We start from the raw sequence: 15285 nt of genomic DNA on the forward strand, positions 1-15285 counted from the left end.
CACACCACACTGCAGTGGTCCAGTGGCTTCCCTGTAAGCACAGGGGTTAGAATGACTCACGGAGATTTTTGGAAACATTTTGTTCTCTCAGTGGGCCATTTTCTGACCAGTTACTGTGTGTAGGAACACACCTCTGCTCAGATGAAAGGTAGAGAGTTTCTTGACCCTCTTAGATGTCAGTGTACAGTCTAGGATGGTTAGAGGTAAGCAGTTTACTGCTACTAATTGAATATTTGGAGGGGAACATCTCTTTCTGTAGCAGTTGTGAAGTATAAACTTGAGAAGTTTGATTAAAATGGCATGTCACAGCTGCAAACTAATTCTGAGGTATTAAAAGAAAATGAAGGACTGGACAGGAACTTTCACTCCCCCATGGAAAAGTTTTAGAAACCCAAGGCTGAGAAAGCACATTCTCAAGACAAATGCCTTGCATCTGTACCTGTGATATTTGCTTGGCTGCGTTGGGCTTGGTAGTCAGACAGACTCGGTGCTAGCTTTACAGAGAGGCAAGGCTCATTCTCTCATCTTTCTGCTTTGCCCCCTGGGGCTTATGTTCTGTTTGGAAGGATGATAAGCACTCTTCCCACTTCCCCAGCGTCTGTCCTGAAGCACCCACTGTTGTACAGATGATCTCATTTGGTCATCGCAACCCACCGCCAAGAGGAAGGAAGATGGGTGGTATTTGGTGTGTATGAGGAAGCCAGCAAACAGCTTCCCTGTCCTCAAAAGCAACTGAAAAAGAAGATCCAGGAAATAATGGAGCAAAATCATCAGCTTTGCTTCTATAAAAAAAAATCTGGATTGAAAAATGTGCTTACATGAGTGGCCCCAGGGCCCTTCCTAAGAATTTACCCACTGAGCCACAGTCATAACTAAACTCTGCAACCTCCCCCTGAGGTGCACCGCCTGCCTGGGCAGCTGAGATGGCACAGCAGGGTGCACCCTCTCGGGGGCCAGGAGACCCACAGCACAGCAGACTGAGCCCAGCAAACTCGGTCTCCAGCGTTGCCACTCATCCTTCCTGGGGAGAGAGGTCGGGAGCATTAGAACAGAAGCTCCGCCGCATAGAAAACTAAACGAAGGGATGGGACCCCTCCCTCGTCAGTGCTGCTCATTTACAGGTGAGGCCGGCGTGGCCCTTCCTGAGTCTTCGCAACTAGTCAGACGGCCAAGGGAAGGCTTGCTGCCTCTCAGACTCCGGCTTCTTGCACTACCCCATGCAGCGGAAGCAGAGAATTTTTAAGGAGACACCTCAGCTTTCTGTTTGCTAAGTCGCTCCTCAGACTCCTCTCCAACCTCAATCCCAGCCCACACTGCACTCACAGGCTGGGCACACCCTGCCGGGAGGCCAGCCTTGCTCCCCAGTGGTGACTGTGAAATATCACCTCGTGGTTAGTAGTGTAAAGGTGTCTCTGCCACTTGACAGCAAGTTAACAAACATTAGACATTGGGCATTTATATGTGTCCTTCCATAACCCATTTAGCTTCTCTAATCCAAAGTTTTCTCCCGGTAAGAAGAGATTAGATTGGTAGCTTTAGAAATGTTAATGATGGAGTACTTTTTATTTCATGAAATTGTATGCAGAACATCAATAGTGATAGAGAAAAGTTTTGAGTTTTTCAGCATTGATGTGTTAGCATTTGTTGTAGACACTTGCTTTTTTAGGAAGTTTTTTGCAGGACACAAAAATCTGAAAGCTAGTGTCATAGATGATAGTTGCAATTTTATATTTGTATCAGCATTCAGCTTATTTCCGTATTTTATTTCAGTAGCACAGTATCAGAAAAAGACAGACTCAGTCTAGGTGTACCGCCCCTCGCCTTGCAGTCTCAGCCAAGGCATCCTTTAAACCACTGTAGAAGCTTAAAAAAGAACCAGCAGAAAGGTTTTATTCCAGTGTTTAATCACTGAAAGTAATTACCGACTGTTCATATGCATTTCTTAGGGTAAATACATAGGTCAGACAGGAGGTACTCAAAGCTTACAAGAAGCACTGACACCAATCAGAAACTCAGGGTGGCTTGGTCCCTCCCTTCCCCACTCGGCATTGCACAGCTGCCCCCCCCCCGAGCCAGGTGGGAGGTGCACTGCCAGTGCTCTGAGCCTCATCTGCATTTGCTGGGCTTGGTGCATCTGGGCTCTGGTGTTGGACTCAGCTTTGCAGTTTCCCAGGAGCAGACATCGCTGCACTGGAAACATGATCACGCACCACACCAGTCCTCCTAGTTGTCGGCAGTATGTAAGAAGTAGAATAATATGCACATACCTAACAGAAGGACTGACTTCGCTCCAAGACTGCCATGAATAAGTTAATAATATAATGCCCAGTAACAGTAGCCAATGCTAACATCTTCAGCTGAGCATGGTTGAGTGTGTATATGTTATTTTTTCATTAGGTTTTAAAATGTAGTTTAAAAAAACTTTTAACCAAATTTGAATCAAACATTTGTAAAACCGCCAACGCATTGGAGATCCTGTAGCCCCGGAGGTATCTCATGTCCTACCCAGTATTAATGCTGAGAAGGGACCAAAGTGTTAACCCTGCCAAGGAGTTTGGAATCCTAAAAGATTCATAGAGCCTTCAGGTAAAATGCAAAGGTCCAACAAGGAAAGGTGAAGTGATAGGCAGTGTATTTGATATTTAGGCATCCTGCCAGCCTCTCCAATCACTTTTCACAGACACCCACCAAGTTATAGGACTGTCCCTGCTGGCTCACTTGAGCTGCTTGTTGAACCCTTTACTAGTTTTGAACATGTCTGGGACATAACTGGATACTTACTTAAAGAGGTTCTTGGATCCTTGGCGTTCTCTCCCATGCAGCATCTTTGGCAGAAGAGGTGCCTGGTAACCTGTGACTCGCCCTGAGGGAGGAGAGTCCTCTAGTCCAGAGAGGCCCCCCAGGTGTCTAGAACAGCCTCAGCAGGGAGCCTTCTCCCTACGCCTGCCCACCCCAACCTGCAGTGGTTCTCATCCTGAGCATCAGTCTCCTAGGGAAGCTGTAACCTTCCAGTTAATACAGCTCACGTTTCTTTGGGGTTGCCATATCCTTAGCACTGCCCTGCACTCAAGTGGCTTCCAGAATGGTGTTAGGATAAGATGGGCTCAAATGATAATAACACAACAGAGCAAGCGTGTGTTATAAGAGCAGTCAAAAAGAAGGTATTAGAATGGTTCAGTGGAGGGAGAGATGGCATCTGTTGGAAAGCGGTGACATGAAGACAGGTTTCACAGAGGTAGATCTTAGGTTTGGGCTGTAGTCCACTGCTGTAAATACAGTTTCTTTCTTTCTTTCTTTCTTTCTTTCTTTCTTTTAATTTCTGTCCTTACTACCAGGGTCTGGTTTTTCTATCCCCGGGAAATTTCTTCTAGACCCTAGGCCTTAGTTTCTCGGGCTGCTCTGGAGTCCAGACCCAAAGATAGAGAATGGAGAACTGGGAGGCTGAGGTTATCACATAGACAACCTCACACCACCCTGAGGGCAGCTGCTGTGAGTGCAGGCCTTCCTGCAGGGCGTGCCACTCATCCTCTGGCTGGCACTGAGGAGAAGGGGCATCCCTGGCTGAGGGCTTGGGCTCTGCAAACAGAAGTAACCTGGGATAAGTTCCTTCGTCTTTGGTGTTCTAGCTTCCCCGTCTGTAAAACAGGGATGATGCTAGTACTTTAGAGGTCCTCTGAGTGTGAAATAAATGATTAGTAGTGTCCCGTGTATAAGAATTTGGATGGAGAGGAAAAGGATATGCAGCCACCCTGATTTAATTAAAACTATTTGTTGAACATCCATAATAAGAAGGTATTCTTTTTCTGAAAGAAGTAGAACTATGAAGCTTGCGGTGCCTGATCTAGGAAGTACCGGTTAGGCAGGCAGACTGGTGGGGCAGATGAGCACATGACTGGAAGGGACTCCCAGGCTTAAACCTTAACTCTGCCACTTTCTAGCTCTGTGACCTTGCCCGATCTTATAGCTTCTTGGAGCCTCGGTTTCCTTTTTCTATAAAACGGGGTTCCTGGAGGGTTACAGGCAGCAGTGCGTAGAGGCCACAGACAGACAGCAAGTCGTCAATGAATAGATGCAGACATCCAGTTTACGCGGACCGCTTTTCCATGCAACAGGCATTGCACTAGGCCTGGCAGCCACACCAGCAGGTTAGAAATGATTCCTATGCATGATGTGCTTTTGGAAGTTAAATGAAGAGAAGAAAATGTGGGAGCCCCGAATAAGTCAGCTCTTCTCTAAGGATAGGCAGTGAAGTGTCCCTGACTGAGCACTGAACTAGGAGCCAGACGCCTGAGCCTCTGGCAGCGCTTACCCACCACGGCAGGCTCGGAGCCTCATTTCCTCCCCACAGTGGGCCCGCTAATCCCTCCTCTCCCTGCCTCCTTCTGCAGATGTGTAGAGTGCTGTCCAAATGGGAAGGACTGGAGAGTGTCCTGCTTTCAGTCCCTCAGGAAGTTACATCATTGCAATGAAATGGGTAGGCGAGAATTGGGGATGTTAATTACAGAGGGAGAGTCAAAAATCTGATAGAATGCTGAGCAGTAATGCTGAGGTGAAGCTGAGAGTATCGAACAGCTACAGTTATTAAATTTTTACCAGTGCCTTCATCTCACTAACTCCACATGCTTCTCAGCCCTGTGGGTGGGGTGTGTCTGCACAGGTGACACTGGTAGCCTGGCTATTGTCGACTCACCTCTCTCACTCTCCTCAGTGACCCACTTTTTGATCCATCCTACCTCTGTAGAACCATCCTTTTCCCGTCATTATGTCTTCATCTTCTGTAGTGAAGTTTGTGGACCATAATACTTCATCCCTCGACGGTTTAATTGTTGCAGCTGGCCCTGAGAGACTCCAGGAAGTAAGAGTGGCTCCACTGCCCCAGTGATGAAGCCAGCAAGATTGCTCCACAGCTCCAGCCTGGCACGCGCCCTCCAGCTCTCCACTCACATGCACTCTGCATGGCGGGCAGAGGCTGGGGTTTGGGGCAGTCACCTTGAGTGTGGAGATGCTGGGGAGACACACTACGCCGTGTTCCCGCTGTTCCTTGTATCCCCGTGGTGCTGTGAGGGCTTGTCCAGGATTCCTGGATTTCTCTGCCAGGGAGAGATGTGCTTGTCCTCCACGCCAAGAAAAGGGACCAGCTGCAGGAGGCTGTTCCCTCCCGTGGCCCCCACTGACACCCTCTGAGGGACCCACGAGGTCAGAGCAGGGTCACGAGCACAGGGTTTGGAGGCAGAAGGCCCATGTTTCTGTTCCAGCCCGACCACCTGCTTGGATGAGAATACCCCGAGCGTCAGTGTCCTCATCTGAGAAGTGGGAATGAATAGCAGCGCACACCTCCAAGAGGGAGCGGAGGATTCAGCGGGTTCATCGGGACAGGGCCCTTGGCAATACCTAGCACATAGCACTCAGTCCAGGGTCTCTGGGCTCAGAATTACTATCATCCATGTACAGTGTCCATCTATCTCTAGGCATCTGGCTATGCCAGTGTCTGCTCGGGCCTGTCCAGAGCCACCTGAGAACTCGGGCACCTGCAGGCGTCTCAGGAAGGCAGAGTGATTTTTGTACTTTCCCAAAGCAGGTTTTATTTGTTCATTCTTTAAACCCTGAGGAGAACCTGTATTGTGCATGTCGCAGTTATAATCTAGGGAGGCAGGAGCAAACTGTACCCTGCCAGGTCTTGGGAGACAAGCCTATCCTGAGAATAGGTGAGAGCAGAAACCAGGTGATCCGAGTTCAGTCCCAGCACCTAACCAGGCACTTCCCTTCTCTGGGCCTCAGTTTCCTTTTTTTTTCTGGAAAGAGGAGGTGATGTGTACTTGCCCTACTTCCCACCCAACCTAGAGGGTGAAGGAGGAGCCCAGGGAGAGTGGCCACCCTGGTGGCAGAGCACTGCCTCCCAATGTGTCCAGGGGGCAGCAGCCACAGAGACCAGGACCTGGGGAATTCAGGCTCACAGCCTTGGGCCCACCTTCTGCCAGGCAGGCCCGAATCACCGTGAGGGAATTGCACTCTCAGTGTTGATTGTCCTGCCTCTCCCTACCACAGATCTGCCCAAGGAGAGCACGAGTTGGGGATTACAGAGCTTTGTTCCAATCCCAGCTCTGGAGGCCCGTGCAGGTTAAGTGACCCTTGCAGCCTCTGTTTCCTTATCTATATAGTGGACATCGTCGTGCCCACCTACAGAAGATAGTGCTGCTTTGGTAGCACATGGCACAGACCAACCCCAAACTGGGGGGTGCCTTGGGGACCTGTAGACAGAGATGATACCAGGCCCAGGCATAACGGCTCCCAGGGTCTCCAGTGCTACGGACAGCCCACCGTCCCTCCTACTTCTCCTCCATCCCCGGCTTGTGCAGCTCTTCATGCTCTATCTCTCTCATTGTAGACCAGCTTTCTCATCATGTCCCAAGTTCCCTTCTCGGCCCCGGATGCCAAGAGAGGCTGGGACCTTCCTCCCTCCATACCTGCTTCTCTGTTAGTCCGTCTCCCCGTCTCAGTGCCTACCCCAAAGCCCTCAGCCATGGCTGGGGAACAAAACTGTCTGTCTGGGTCACTCCCTTGCAGGGTGGTGTAAAGCACCAACGTGCCTCGTCAGGGATACTAGGGGCCGAGAATCAGCCAAATCCCAGCTCCGCCGCACGCGGAGGAGGACGAGGACGCGGGGCAGGGCAGCTGCCCATCTCTGCCTCCCTCCCACGGGCGGGCGGGAGCCTGGGCAAGGTGCTTCCCTGCAGTGAAGCCATCAGCCCTTCCTGTGAAGTGGAGGAATGTCTCTCTCTCCCCTCCTGCAGTTCCGCTCTGCTTGCTCCCAAACAGATGATAACAGAGATGGAGCATATGGGCCCCAAAGTCACGGGCATTCTGGGAAAGTGACACTGTGTTACCCGGGGCCTGGGGGGAGGGGCCCGTCGACTCCTGAGCACAGCGTTTCCCTTTGTTCCTCAGAAGGGCAAGAGGTCACCTTGCCTGAGCCTCCTGAAAGAAAATGTGCACACTCTTATTTCAGAACAGGGTCCTCTGTCCGGGCAGCAATTTGGGAAAGCAGCATTTGGTAGGCATATATGAGGGAGAGAAAATTAAGAAGCCAAAATAGGGTCTCTCCTGCCTAATTCTTACACCCGGACATCTGCCATCTGCAGGGTACCCACCTAGCCTGGCTTCAAAACCCCCTCTCCCAGCTGCGCCCTTGGGGGTCCTGCAGGTGTGTAGGCGCCCCCATAGAGTGCCATGGGCAGATCATGAGAGGTGCCCAGCAGCGCTCCAGACATGGCTCCACCATGGTCTTCCCCCCGTGAGTGAGCTTCATCCCTGTTCCCTGACAGTGTTCCACATGCCTCTGAGGTAGACCCGTGCAGGGTTCCTGGCCTGAATTGGGAAGGTCAGGTCGGGGACCAGCGTGAGCCCAGGGATGAAGAAGCCTGGGTGCTCCTTCCTCCTGTCCCGAGAGACACCTCAGGTCCGAGTGGCCTGTGGTCCGAGTGGGCCTTTTTAACCCCCTTTGCCTCTCATGCCTGAGCTGGATTGGTCCCACAGACACTGCGGTCGGACAGCCAGGGCACCTGAGCCCCAGCCCACATCCCTCCTGGCCATGATGGAAAATGAATGTGATGAGCTCGTCTCGAGGCAGCAGAGCTCCAAGCAGGCTGCCAGGGGCTGCCGTCCCCTGGGGCTTCAGGTCAAGCCTGGGATGTATTGGATAAAGCAGCCCTGGCATCTCCAGGCCAGTGGAGATGGGGGAGGGGAGGGAGTGAAGGCAGCAGGCCCTCCTCCCCATTCTTTCCGCTCTCCTCTCGCACCCCACAAAGACGCATACTCTCCCCCACCTGCACATGCTGTGGCTTCCTGGGCTCACCATTTTTCTTGCTGGCCGCATCGTTTTGGTAGGGGAGGTAGCCACCTGGTCCATGATCTTTAGCAGATAAGCCGCTTGGAGAGAAGGGAAAGGAAATGCTTCGGTGTTTTCCTTTCACCTTCGACTTGTGGCCAAGGCGACCAGTGGCTGCCCTGCTTTCCTGATGTTCCCTGGGAACTCCCAGGAGGCCCTAAGAACGTGAATGTAAATCTTGATGCTGCAGAACAGCAAGGGAGGGGACAGCTAAATAGAAACTGGCTTCCTGTGGGCTAAGTGGGTTAGACCCAGGGGCAGGCTGCCTGAGCACCGCGCCTGCCCCCCACAATCCAGCCCTCAACCCTGAACTTCTCACCAGGACCCGTAACCATCAGCGCATTCCTTGTTCCCCTGACACTCCTTCCATTATAGGTTGTGATTTATTTATAGGAGAGCTTTAGACAAAGAAAAAAATTACAGGGATTGACACAACCTCTGACAAGATGTTTTTTTGGTCTCTGGGCAGCAATGGGACCGGTTCACTGGCAACACAGGTGGCAGGCCTTGGCCACTGGCTCTCTGAGGGAGGCCAGAAAGGGTGTGAAGTGCAGACAGATGTCACCTTTAAGGGGCTGTCAGGCTAGGTGGAGTCTCAGAGAAACGTAGCAGAGCACCAGGCAGTCTGCAGTGTGCCAGTGAGTGCTCCAGTTTCCACCCCTTGACTGCATTTGTCCCTGCTCCTCTTTGGGCCTCGGTTATCTGGGCTGTGGGATGGGACTGACAGCTGCCCTCCTTACCCCACACGTGTATAGGGGAAAACCAGTGAGGTCTGGGCTGAGGATGACGTGCATGATCTGGGGACCACCAGTGACAGCCTCCTCCTCTCCCCACAGGGCCACCCATTCATCGTGCAGTTCAACGACGGGAACGCTGCTGTGGTGTCCATGTGGGTGTGCCGGGCTCTGGAGGAGAGGCGGAGCCAGAAGGGGCCCCCCTGAGGCTTCCTCAGGGTGCTGCGAGCCCAGAACTGGGCACCGAGGGGCAAACCCTGCCTATCACACCCTCTCCGATTGCTGTCTGCACCAGAAGTGCTTTGCTGGGCCCGGGCTCCCACTCCCTCACCTTCAACTCTGCCGGAGACGGCTCATCTCCTCTCTGCACCCAAGCCCTTGCCTAGGAAGCCCTCAGCGTGGCCAGTGCCTGCCAAGGCCGGCCATCACCCTCTCCCCTCTGAAGGACTAGCCCTGGCAGGGTGGGTAAGGGGTGGAGGCAGTGAGAATGAAGGCTTCTGCCACCCACCTCATCTGTTTTCCTAGCATTTTTCTCTGTAAGGGGTCATGACGACCCTGTCAGCATTGGCTGACGGGAATAAATGTATGACCATTCTGTGACCACCTCCCCCAGGAGGATTGTATTGTGGGTGAGTGTGTACCCCCCCGGGGGGGGGGTGAGGGACCCCCGCTGCTGCAGGAAGTTGTGTGTGGCAGAACCTGCCCGTGCCAGGCACTCCCCTCCCAAGACTCAGTGCCCTGCCCCCGTGCCCAGTGCTTCCGCCCAGCCCACTGAACAGGGGAGACGCTTGGGCCTGGAGAGCTGCACCGAAGACGTAACTGGGCCAGGACTAGAGCCGGGATCTCAGCTCCTGCCTTGTACCCCTTCCGGACGGTAGCATGGTCTCATCTGTTCACCTGCTCGAACGCACACTACCCCATGGTGGGCGGGAAGGAAACAGGAAACCAGGGTTTGAAAAAGGCCCAGGACAGTTAAGAGGCTCCCCCCATGCCCCCGCCACGTGCCCTGCCACCTGCTCCTGCCCACAGCAGGCTGCCCCCCGCCACGTTCACTGAGCCTCCCCCCACCTCAGGCCATTTGCAACCATTCTCTCCGTCAGCCACCCACCAGGTAAGTGTGGTTTCCCCATTTTACCAGCGAGGGACTGCAGTTCAGACGGCTTTGGTTTCCACTTGGTCGTCTCGAGTGGAATCCCAGCAATACATCCAAAAGCAACCCCCCCCCTTGCCCACACACACAGCCAAAATCTCTTCCCATTTTTCCATCTCAGCAAATGGCACCTGCTTTTTTCCAGTGCTCAAGCCAAAATACTGGGACTCAACTTATAGGAAATCCTGTTGTCTAATTTCAAAATATATTGATTCCATCCCTTGTTCTACTCTAAACCTCACGGCCACTGCAACAGCCTCCAGCAGAGTCCCTGCCGCCACCACTGTGCTCTGAGACCATTTCCCACAAAGCCGCTAAAGGGAACCTGTTAGAACAGAAGGCAGCTCTTCCCCGCTCACAATCCGCCGGGGCTCCCAGCTTCCACAGAACCTGCACAGCCTTGCACAGTCCGCCCCTGCGGTGGCTGACCTCTCGTCTCTGCCTCTCTCCCGTCACCCCGTTCTTGCTGTGCTCCAGCCAGCAGCCCTCCCTGCTGCTCCTTGAACACCCGGCACACTCCCACCTCAGGGCCGAGGCACGGACATCGAACAGCTGCCAGAGGCTCACACTTCCTCCTCCAGAGTGGCAAGGAAGCCACTCATTGCACAGCCAGGAACTACATTTCCCAGCCCCTTCCATTTAGCAGGGGCCATGTGACTGGTTTCGTCAATGGAATGAGACCAAATGTTATGTGGCTTTCTGGCCAAGGAGCTTAGGGTGCAGATGTGCCTTCTCCGCTACCTTTCTCCATCTTTCTGCTAAGTGACAATGACTCAGGGTGGGAGACGGGGGAGGGTGGCTGAGCCACAAGCCGAAGGAACCTGAATCCCTGAATTACCATATGGAGGAAAGGGCCCAAAGGAGCACTTGCATTGGGCTGGTAAATGACCTTTAACTACACTTTGTTTTGGGTTTTGTATGTTGCTAGAAGCTAGTGCTGCACCAACTGCTATGGGCCTCCGCACTTGGTGCCAGGAGCAGTCCTTCCCCTGTGCCCACACGGCTCCGTCCTGTGCCCTTCCTGTCTTTGCTGTAGTGGCCTCAGGTCTGACCTGACCTGACCACCCGATGTAAAAACAACCTTCCTGCCTGTGGGACTCGTGTTCACCCTGCCTCCACCATTTCCCTCTGTTGCATTTGTTACTATGTGACGCGCCGCCTGTTTTACTTTTATCTTCTCTGTCCACCTCTCTATTAGAATGTAAGCTCCGCAGGGCAGGGGCTCTGGTCTGTTTTGTTCACACTGTATCCCCAGTGCCACGATCAGATCCTGGCATAGTAAGTGCACAATAAATATTTGGTGACTGAATGGCCGGAGTGGTCAGGCTGTGATTCCCGATCCAGGCTCAATACACTACCCCCAGTTACTCTCGGTCGGGTAAGGCATCATTTTATCATTTTTCCCCTTGGATAGGGTCTGAGTCATCCTATGCTTAGTAACCTTGTCCACGTGCTGCAGGCCTCCAGCTGCCCCTGGGCCTCTAGCAGGACACTCCTGTCCGTGCTGAGCCCCTGCAGCCTCCCTGGGGCTGGGAAGATCACGGGCCGAGCCATAAAGGTGATGCGCCCTCGGCCAGTGTTCAGGACAGAGCTGCAGGGGCGCCTGGAGAAAGAGGTGCTTGGTGAATGGGGCCTCCCCAGATGGGCCTGACCACCCAGACTTAACTCCGGCCTTGTTCTGAGAAGCACTCAGCAAACCCTTCACCCCCAACCCCCATGTCAGGGGAAGTAGGAAAACTTGGAACACACACAGTGTTGCATGTTATTCTGGGAAAAGGGTCTGCCACTTTTGTGGGATGCCTACAGACCCCTGTGTCCCAAATGGTGCACCCAACCAGACACTGAGCTAAGGACTTTATTCACTGTTTCATCCCCACTGCAATCCCATGAGGTGGGGAGTGGCAGTAGTATTCTGCCCATTTCACAGATGGAGAAACTGAAGCACACTTGGAGGCCAAGTGACTTGCCCAAGGCCCAGCCAACAAGTAAGTAGCAAAGTCCTGTTTGGAACTCAGAACCCCACCAAGTAACCACAGCTCCGGAAGTTGGTTCCGTGAGGCCCTCACGTGCCCAGGCACACGTGTGCATACGCAGCCCCCATCCTCTAGCACGGAGGCTCCGCACTCCGGTGTGCAAAGATACCGTGTCAGTCCTTTGGGAGTGGGGCCCGGGATCTGCACTTTGACCAGCTTCCAGGATATGGGTGCAGAATGCCCCCCCATCCCTATGCCTCTCCCCACCCCACCCCCACCACTTACCCTAAGAAACACTGCTCTAGAGAAAGCAGCCAAGCCTAGACCTGGACGCCAGCTTCCGGGATGACTTGGACAAATTGTCTTTTCTCTGGGCCCCAGTGTCCTCATCTGAAAACGTGTCTTGGTCTCAGAGTCCAGGCGCTCCCCCAGCACTGCCCCAGAGCAGGGGTTCTACCTATTTGGAGCCACAGACTCTCATGAGCATCCCAGAATACTGTACACCCACATACATACACACGGTTTCGTTTACAACGCGAGGATTCACTGAAGCTCTAGAGCCCAGCCACTCATGGATCCCAGGTGGAGAGCTCTGCGTTACGGCTGTCCCCAAGGTCTAAATTTCCCTCTGGTTCACTGTCCTGGGGAGATGGGTTGCTGAGCAGCCCCCGAGGGGTCCTCTCGCAAAGGCTCCTCTGGCTGCAGGGCAGGGCCCTCTGGCCTGTGTAGGCTTGGTCATCGCACCAGTGACCATGGCCCTCAGATGTCATGGGAGGGCTGAGTCCTCTGGCACACAGGGTGCCAGTGAGCTATTCCCTTTGCAAAACTCTACCTCCAACCACCCGCACCCTCTCCATGGGGCCAACTGCTATTGCTCCTATCAGGCCCACTTAAACAGCACCTTCTCTGGGCAGAGACCTCTGGAAGAGGCCGGCCAATGACCCTGGCCAAATGTGAGGCCCACAAGGGCAGGGGTGAGTCTGACTCATCTTTGTCTCCAGGACCTGACCCAGCGTAGGCATGTGGAAGGTGCTCTGAGATGGTAGAGGGAAGGAGGGGAGTATGGAGGGGGGATGGCGGGATGGAGGATGGTATCCTCAGCCCTGAAGCCCTGGGGACAGTGTCCTCCCCAGGGCTTGTCACTGTCTTGCTCTGGTCACTTGCTCCAGCCCTCAGTGGCACCCATTTGCCATCTAACCAAACCCCCTGCAGAATGTTTGCGGGGGAGAGTTTCTGGGACCGGAGGATCCTCACAGAGCCCCGTTGTCACTGGGGGGCAGGTTCTTCCTCCACAGACACAGGTGCGGGGACCCTACACCTAGGGCCCTGGACAGGAGGCAAGGGAGCCCCCTCGGCACTTAGCCCTCCATCCCTTTCTGGTTCTGCCCCTTGGTTTATCTGGAATTGTAAGTAAGCAGGGCCCCAGGGCTTTGGAGATCCTCTGAAAAGGCAGTGGGGCAGAGAGAGGAAAGATGGGACTCTCGTTACCCAGAATTGATCAGACACAGCCTTGTGGTTTGAAGCAGTATGACTCAGAGCTCCGAACCTAGGACTCAGCCTGGCTTGGGGTGGCCGGGCCAGTGCAAGGTCGGATGGGTCGTATAGCCCGGCGAGAAGCGGATGCCCTGCCCAGAGGCTGAGGACCTGGGACCTGGTACTTGAGCTGAACAGACCTGCCTCTTTGGGGAGAGGAGCATGCTTCCGGACCTCTGCACGCTCGGGACTGAAGGCCAGGTGATAACTAAGGTGAGGCCCGGGATAGTGCCACGCCTACAGGCTTGCAGCAACCCCAGGCCCCGCCGTCCCACGGGACTGGTCAGAACAGGGAGGAACTGGGGCCTGTGCAGTGGGGCGGGGGAGCTGGAGAGGGCCATGCTGCTTCCTCAGAGATGTCTTCCCTCCCTATCACTGCGGCCACAAGTTCCCGTCGGGGCACCAGCCCGTAGCTACGTCTGGTCCCTGTGTTCTGTGGCAGAGATGTCAGTGAGAAAGAAGGGCCCAGCGTAGTTATGTAGACATGGGGGCTGAGTTCTGGGAGGGAAGCTGTGCCGGGTGCGCCAGCAGAAGGACACAGCAGTGAGAGCAGGAGGGTGAGGAGGGGCTGGAACCGACCACTGACATGCAGCCAGCAGCATCTTCACTCCATTATTGGGGCCAAGTGGATCCTCAAGGCTGTACCTCATACAGCTGGGACATAGCTGTCCTCACCTCTGCCTTGCACTCCGGGCCCCATCCATCCCATGGGTGATGCTCTGCTCCCTGAGCCCTCTCTGCCTACAGGCCACTGCACAGGCTGTTCCCTTAGCTTAAAACACTGTTCCCCCCACTCCTTTGTCTTCTGCCCAACTCCTACTCTTCCTTCTAGGGACAGCTGCAAAGAGCTGAATCCGAGTCCGGGTGGAAAGCCTGAGGAGGGGCGAGGCCAGCGTCACCCAGATCAGGAGCGAGGCTGAGCCCAGGCAGGTGGAAGAGCCATAAATGGTTCAGGACGCAGCCGCCAAGCCTGGTCCTTTGCGGTGCTGGCTGCTGGCCCCAGGTGGCAGAGTTAGGGTCCTGTGGCACCTCCTGGCCTTGTCCAGAGTCCTTTCCATCTCGGCAGAAATTGTGTCCCACAATTTCGGATCCACCACAGAAGCTCATAACTAGGGGCCGGGTGGGCAGTGGGAGCAGCAGAGGGCTTCCCGATGAGACCCAGTGGAGGCCCCAGAGCCTTGGTTAACACAGGCCTCGGAATGAGAAATTTTCTGCTGAACAAATAGAAATATTTGCTGTAACTTTGGATAGAGTCTGAGAAAGACTTTGTTTCCTCCCTTGGCGGTATCATTTGTCTTGTTTTGAAGCCGCAAGATTGCAGGCATGAACTTATAGACTAAAGTTTGTCTTAATTGCTGTGGTGTCACCACCTCTCTGGCAGATAACAGCACAATGAACGAGTCGATGGGGCTGAGCCCTCCAGGTCCTTCCTCTAAAGTGAGACAGATTTCCCTCCTTTGAGCCCAACAGTCCATTGGCAGCGCTGTCATTTCTTTATCTCCCTAACAGTTTGCATTAACTTGCAAGGGATAAAAAGTCTCTCTTGCTCACAGTCTTAGTTAAAAACATCCAGTCGGGGAAAGTCAGGCTGTGCAGGTGGTTTTGCCTGAGAATTTTCTTTGTTTCCTCTTTCCTTTTTCAGGAGGAGAGAATGCGGGGAGAACAATGGGGGCACACCCTGGGAGAGGTAGGGGTAGGCACATGCTGGAGAAAAAGCAGGTATACCATTGTCCAGATTACTTTAGTTCTGAGAAAGAAAAGATACACTAATAGTCTGCAGTGGAAGCTGGGCCTGGGTCCACTTTCCTCATTCAATCTTCTCAGTGCCCTTGCCAGGGGGACTCAGTCTCCCACTCCATGCCCTATGCTTTGCTACCTGAGTGTGCTGAGCCCTCTCTGCCTCCAAGCCATTGCACAGGCTGTTCCTTTTGCCTGAAACACCTTTCCCCTTATCCCTTTGTCTTCTGCCCTTCCTACTCATCCCTCAAGCCTTTGTTGAAATGAAGCCCT

The 15285-nt window shown here is 53.8% G+C and overlaps 1 protein-coding gene across 9 annotated transcripts in view; it reads left to right on the top strand.

The window, feature by feature from the left end:
* The window catches only part of MAP2K5 (mitogen-activated protein kinase kinase 5), a 318144-nt gene extending 307066 nt beyond the window's left edge, over window positions 1–11078 (top strand). For 6 of the 9 annotated variants that reach the window (XM_077128319.1, XM_077128316.1, XM_077128317.1 and 3 more), the window contains one exon: window positions 8722–11078. In XM_077128319.1, coding sequence (XP_076984434.1) covers window positions 8722–8826 — 105 coding nt within the window. In that variant the 3' untranslated portion in view covers window positions 8827–11078. The remainder of the gene's footprint in view (window positions 1–8721) is intronic. The other 3 variants (XM_077128320.1, XM_077128322.1, XM_077128315.1) reach the window with 2 other exon arrangements.
* Window positions 11079–15285: the final 4207 nt, after the last annotated feature.

Source organism: Tamandua tetradactyla, chromosome 14 (assembly GCF_023851605.1).
Source record: "Tamandua tetradactyla isolate mTamTet1 chromosome 14, mTamTet1.pri, whole genome shotgun sequence".
Classification (NCBI taxonomy): domain Eukaryota; kingdom Metazoa; phylum Chordata; class Mammalia; order Pilosa; family Myrmecophagidae; genus Tamandua; species Tamandua tetradactyla.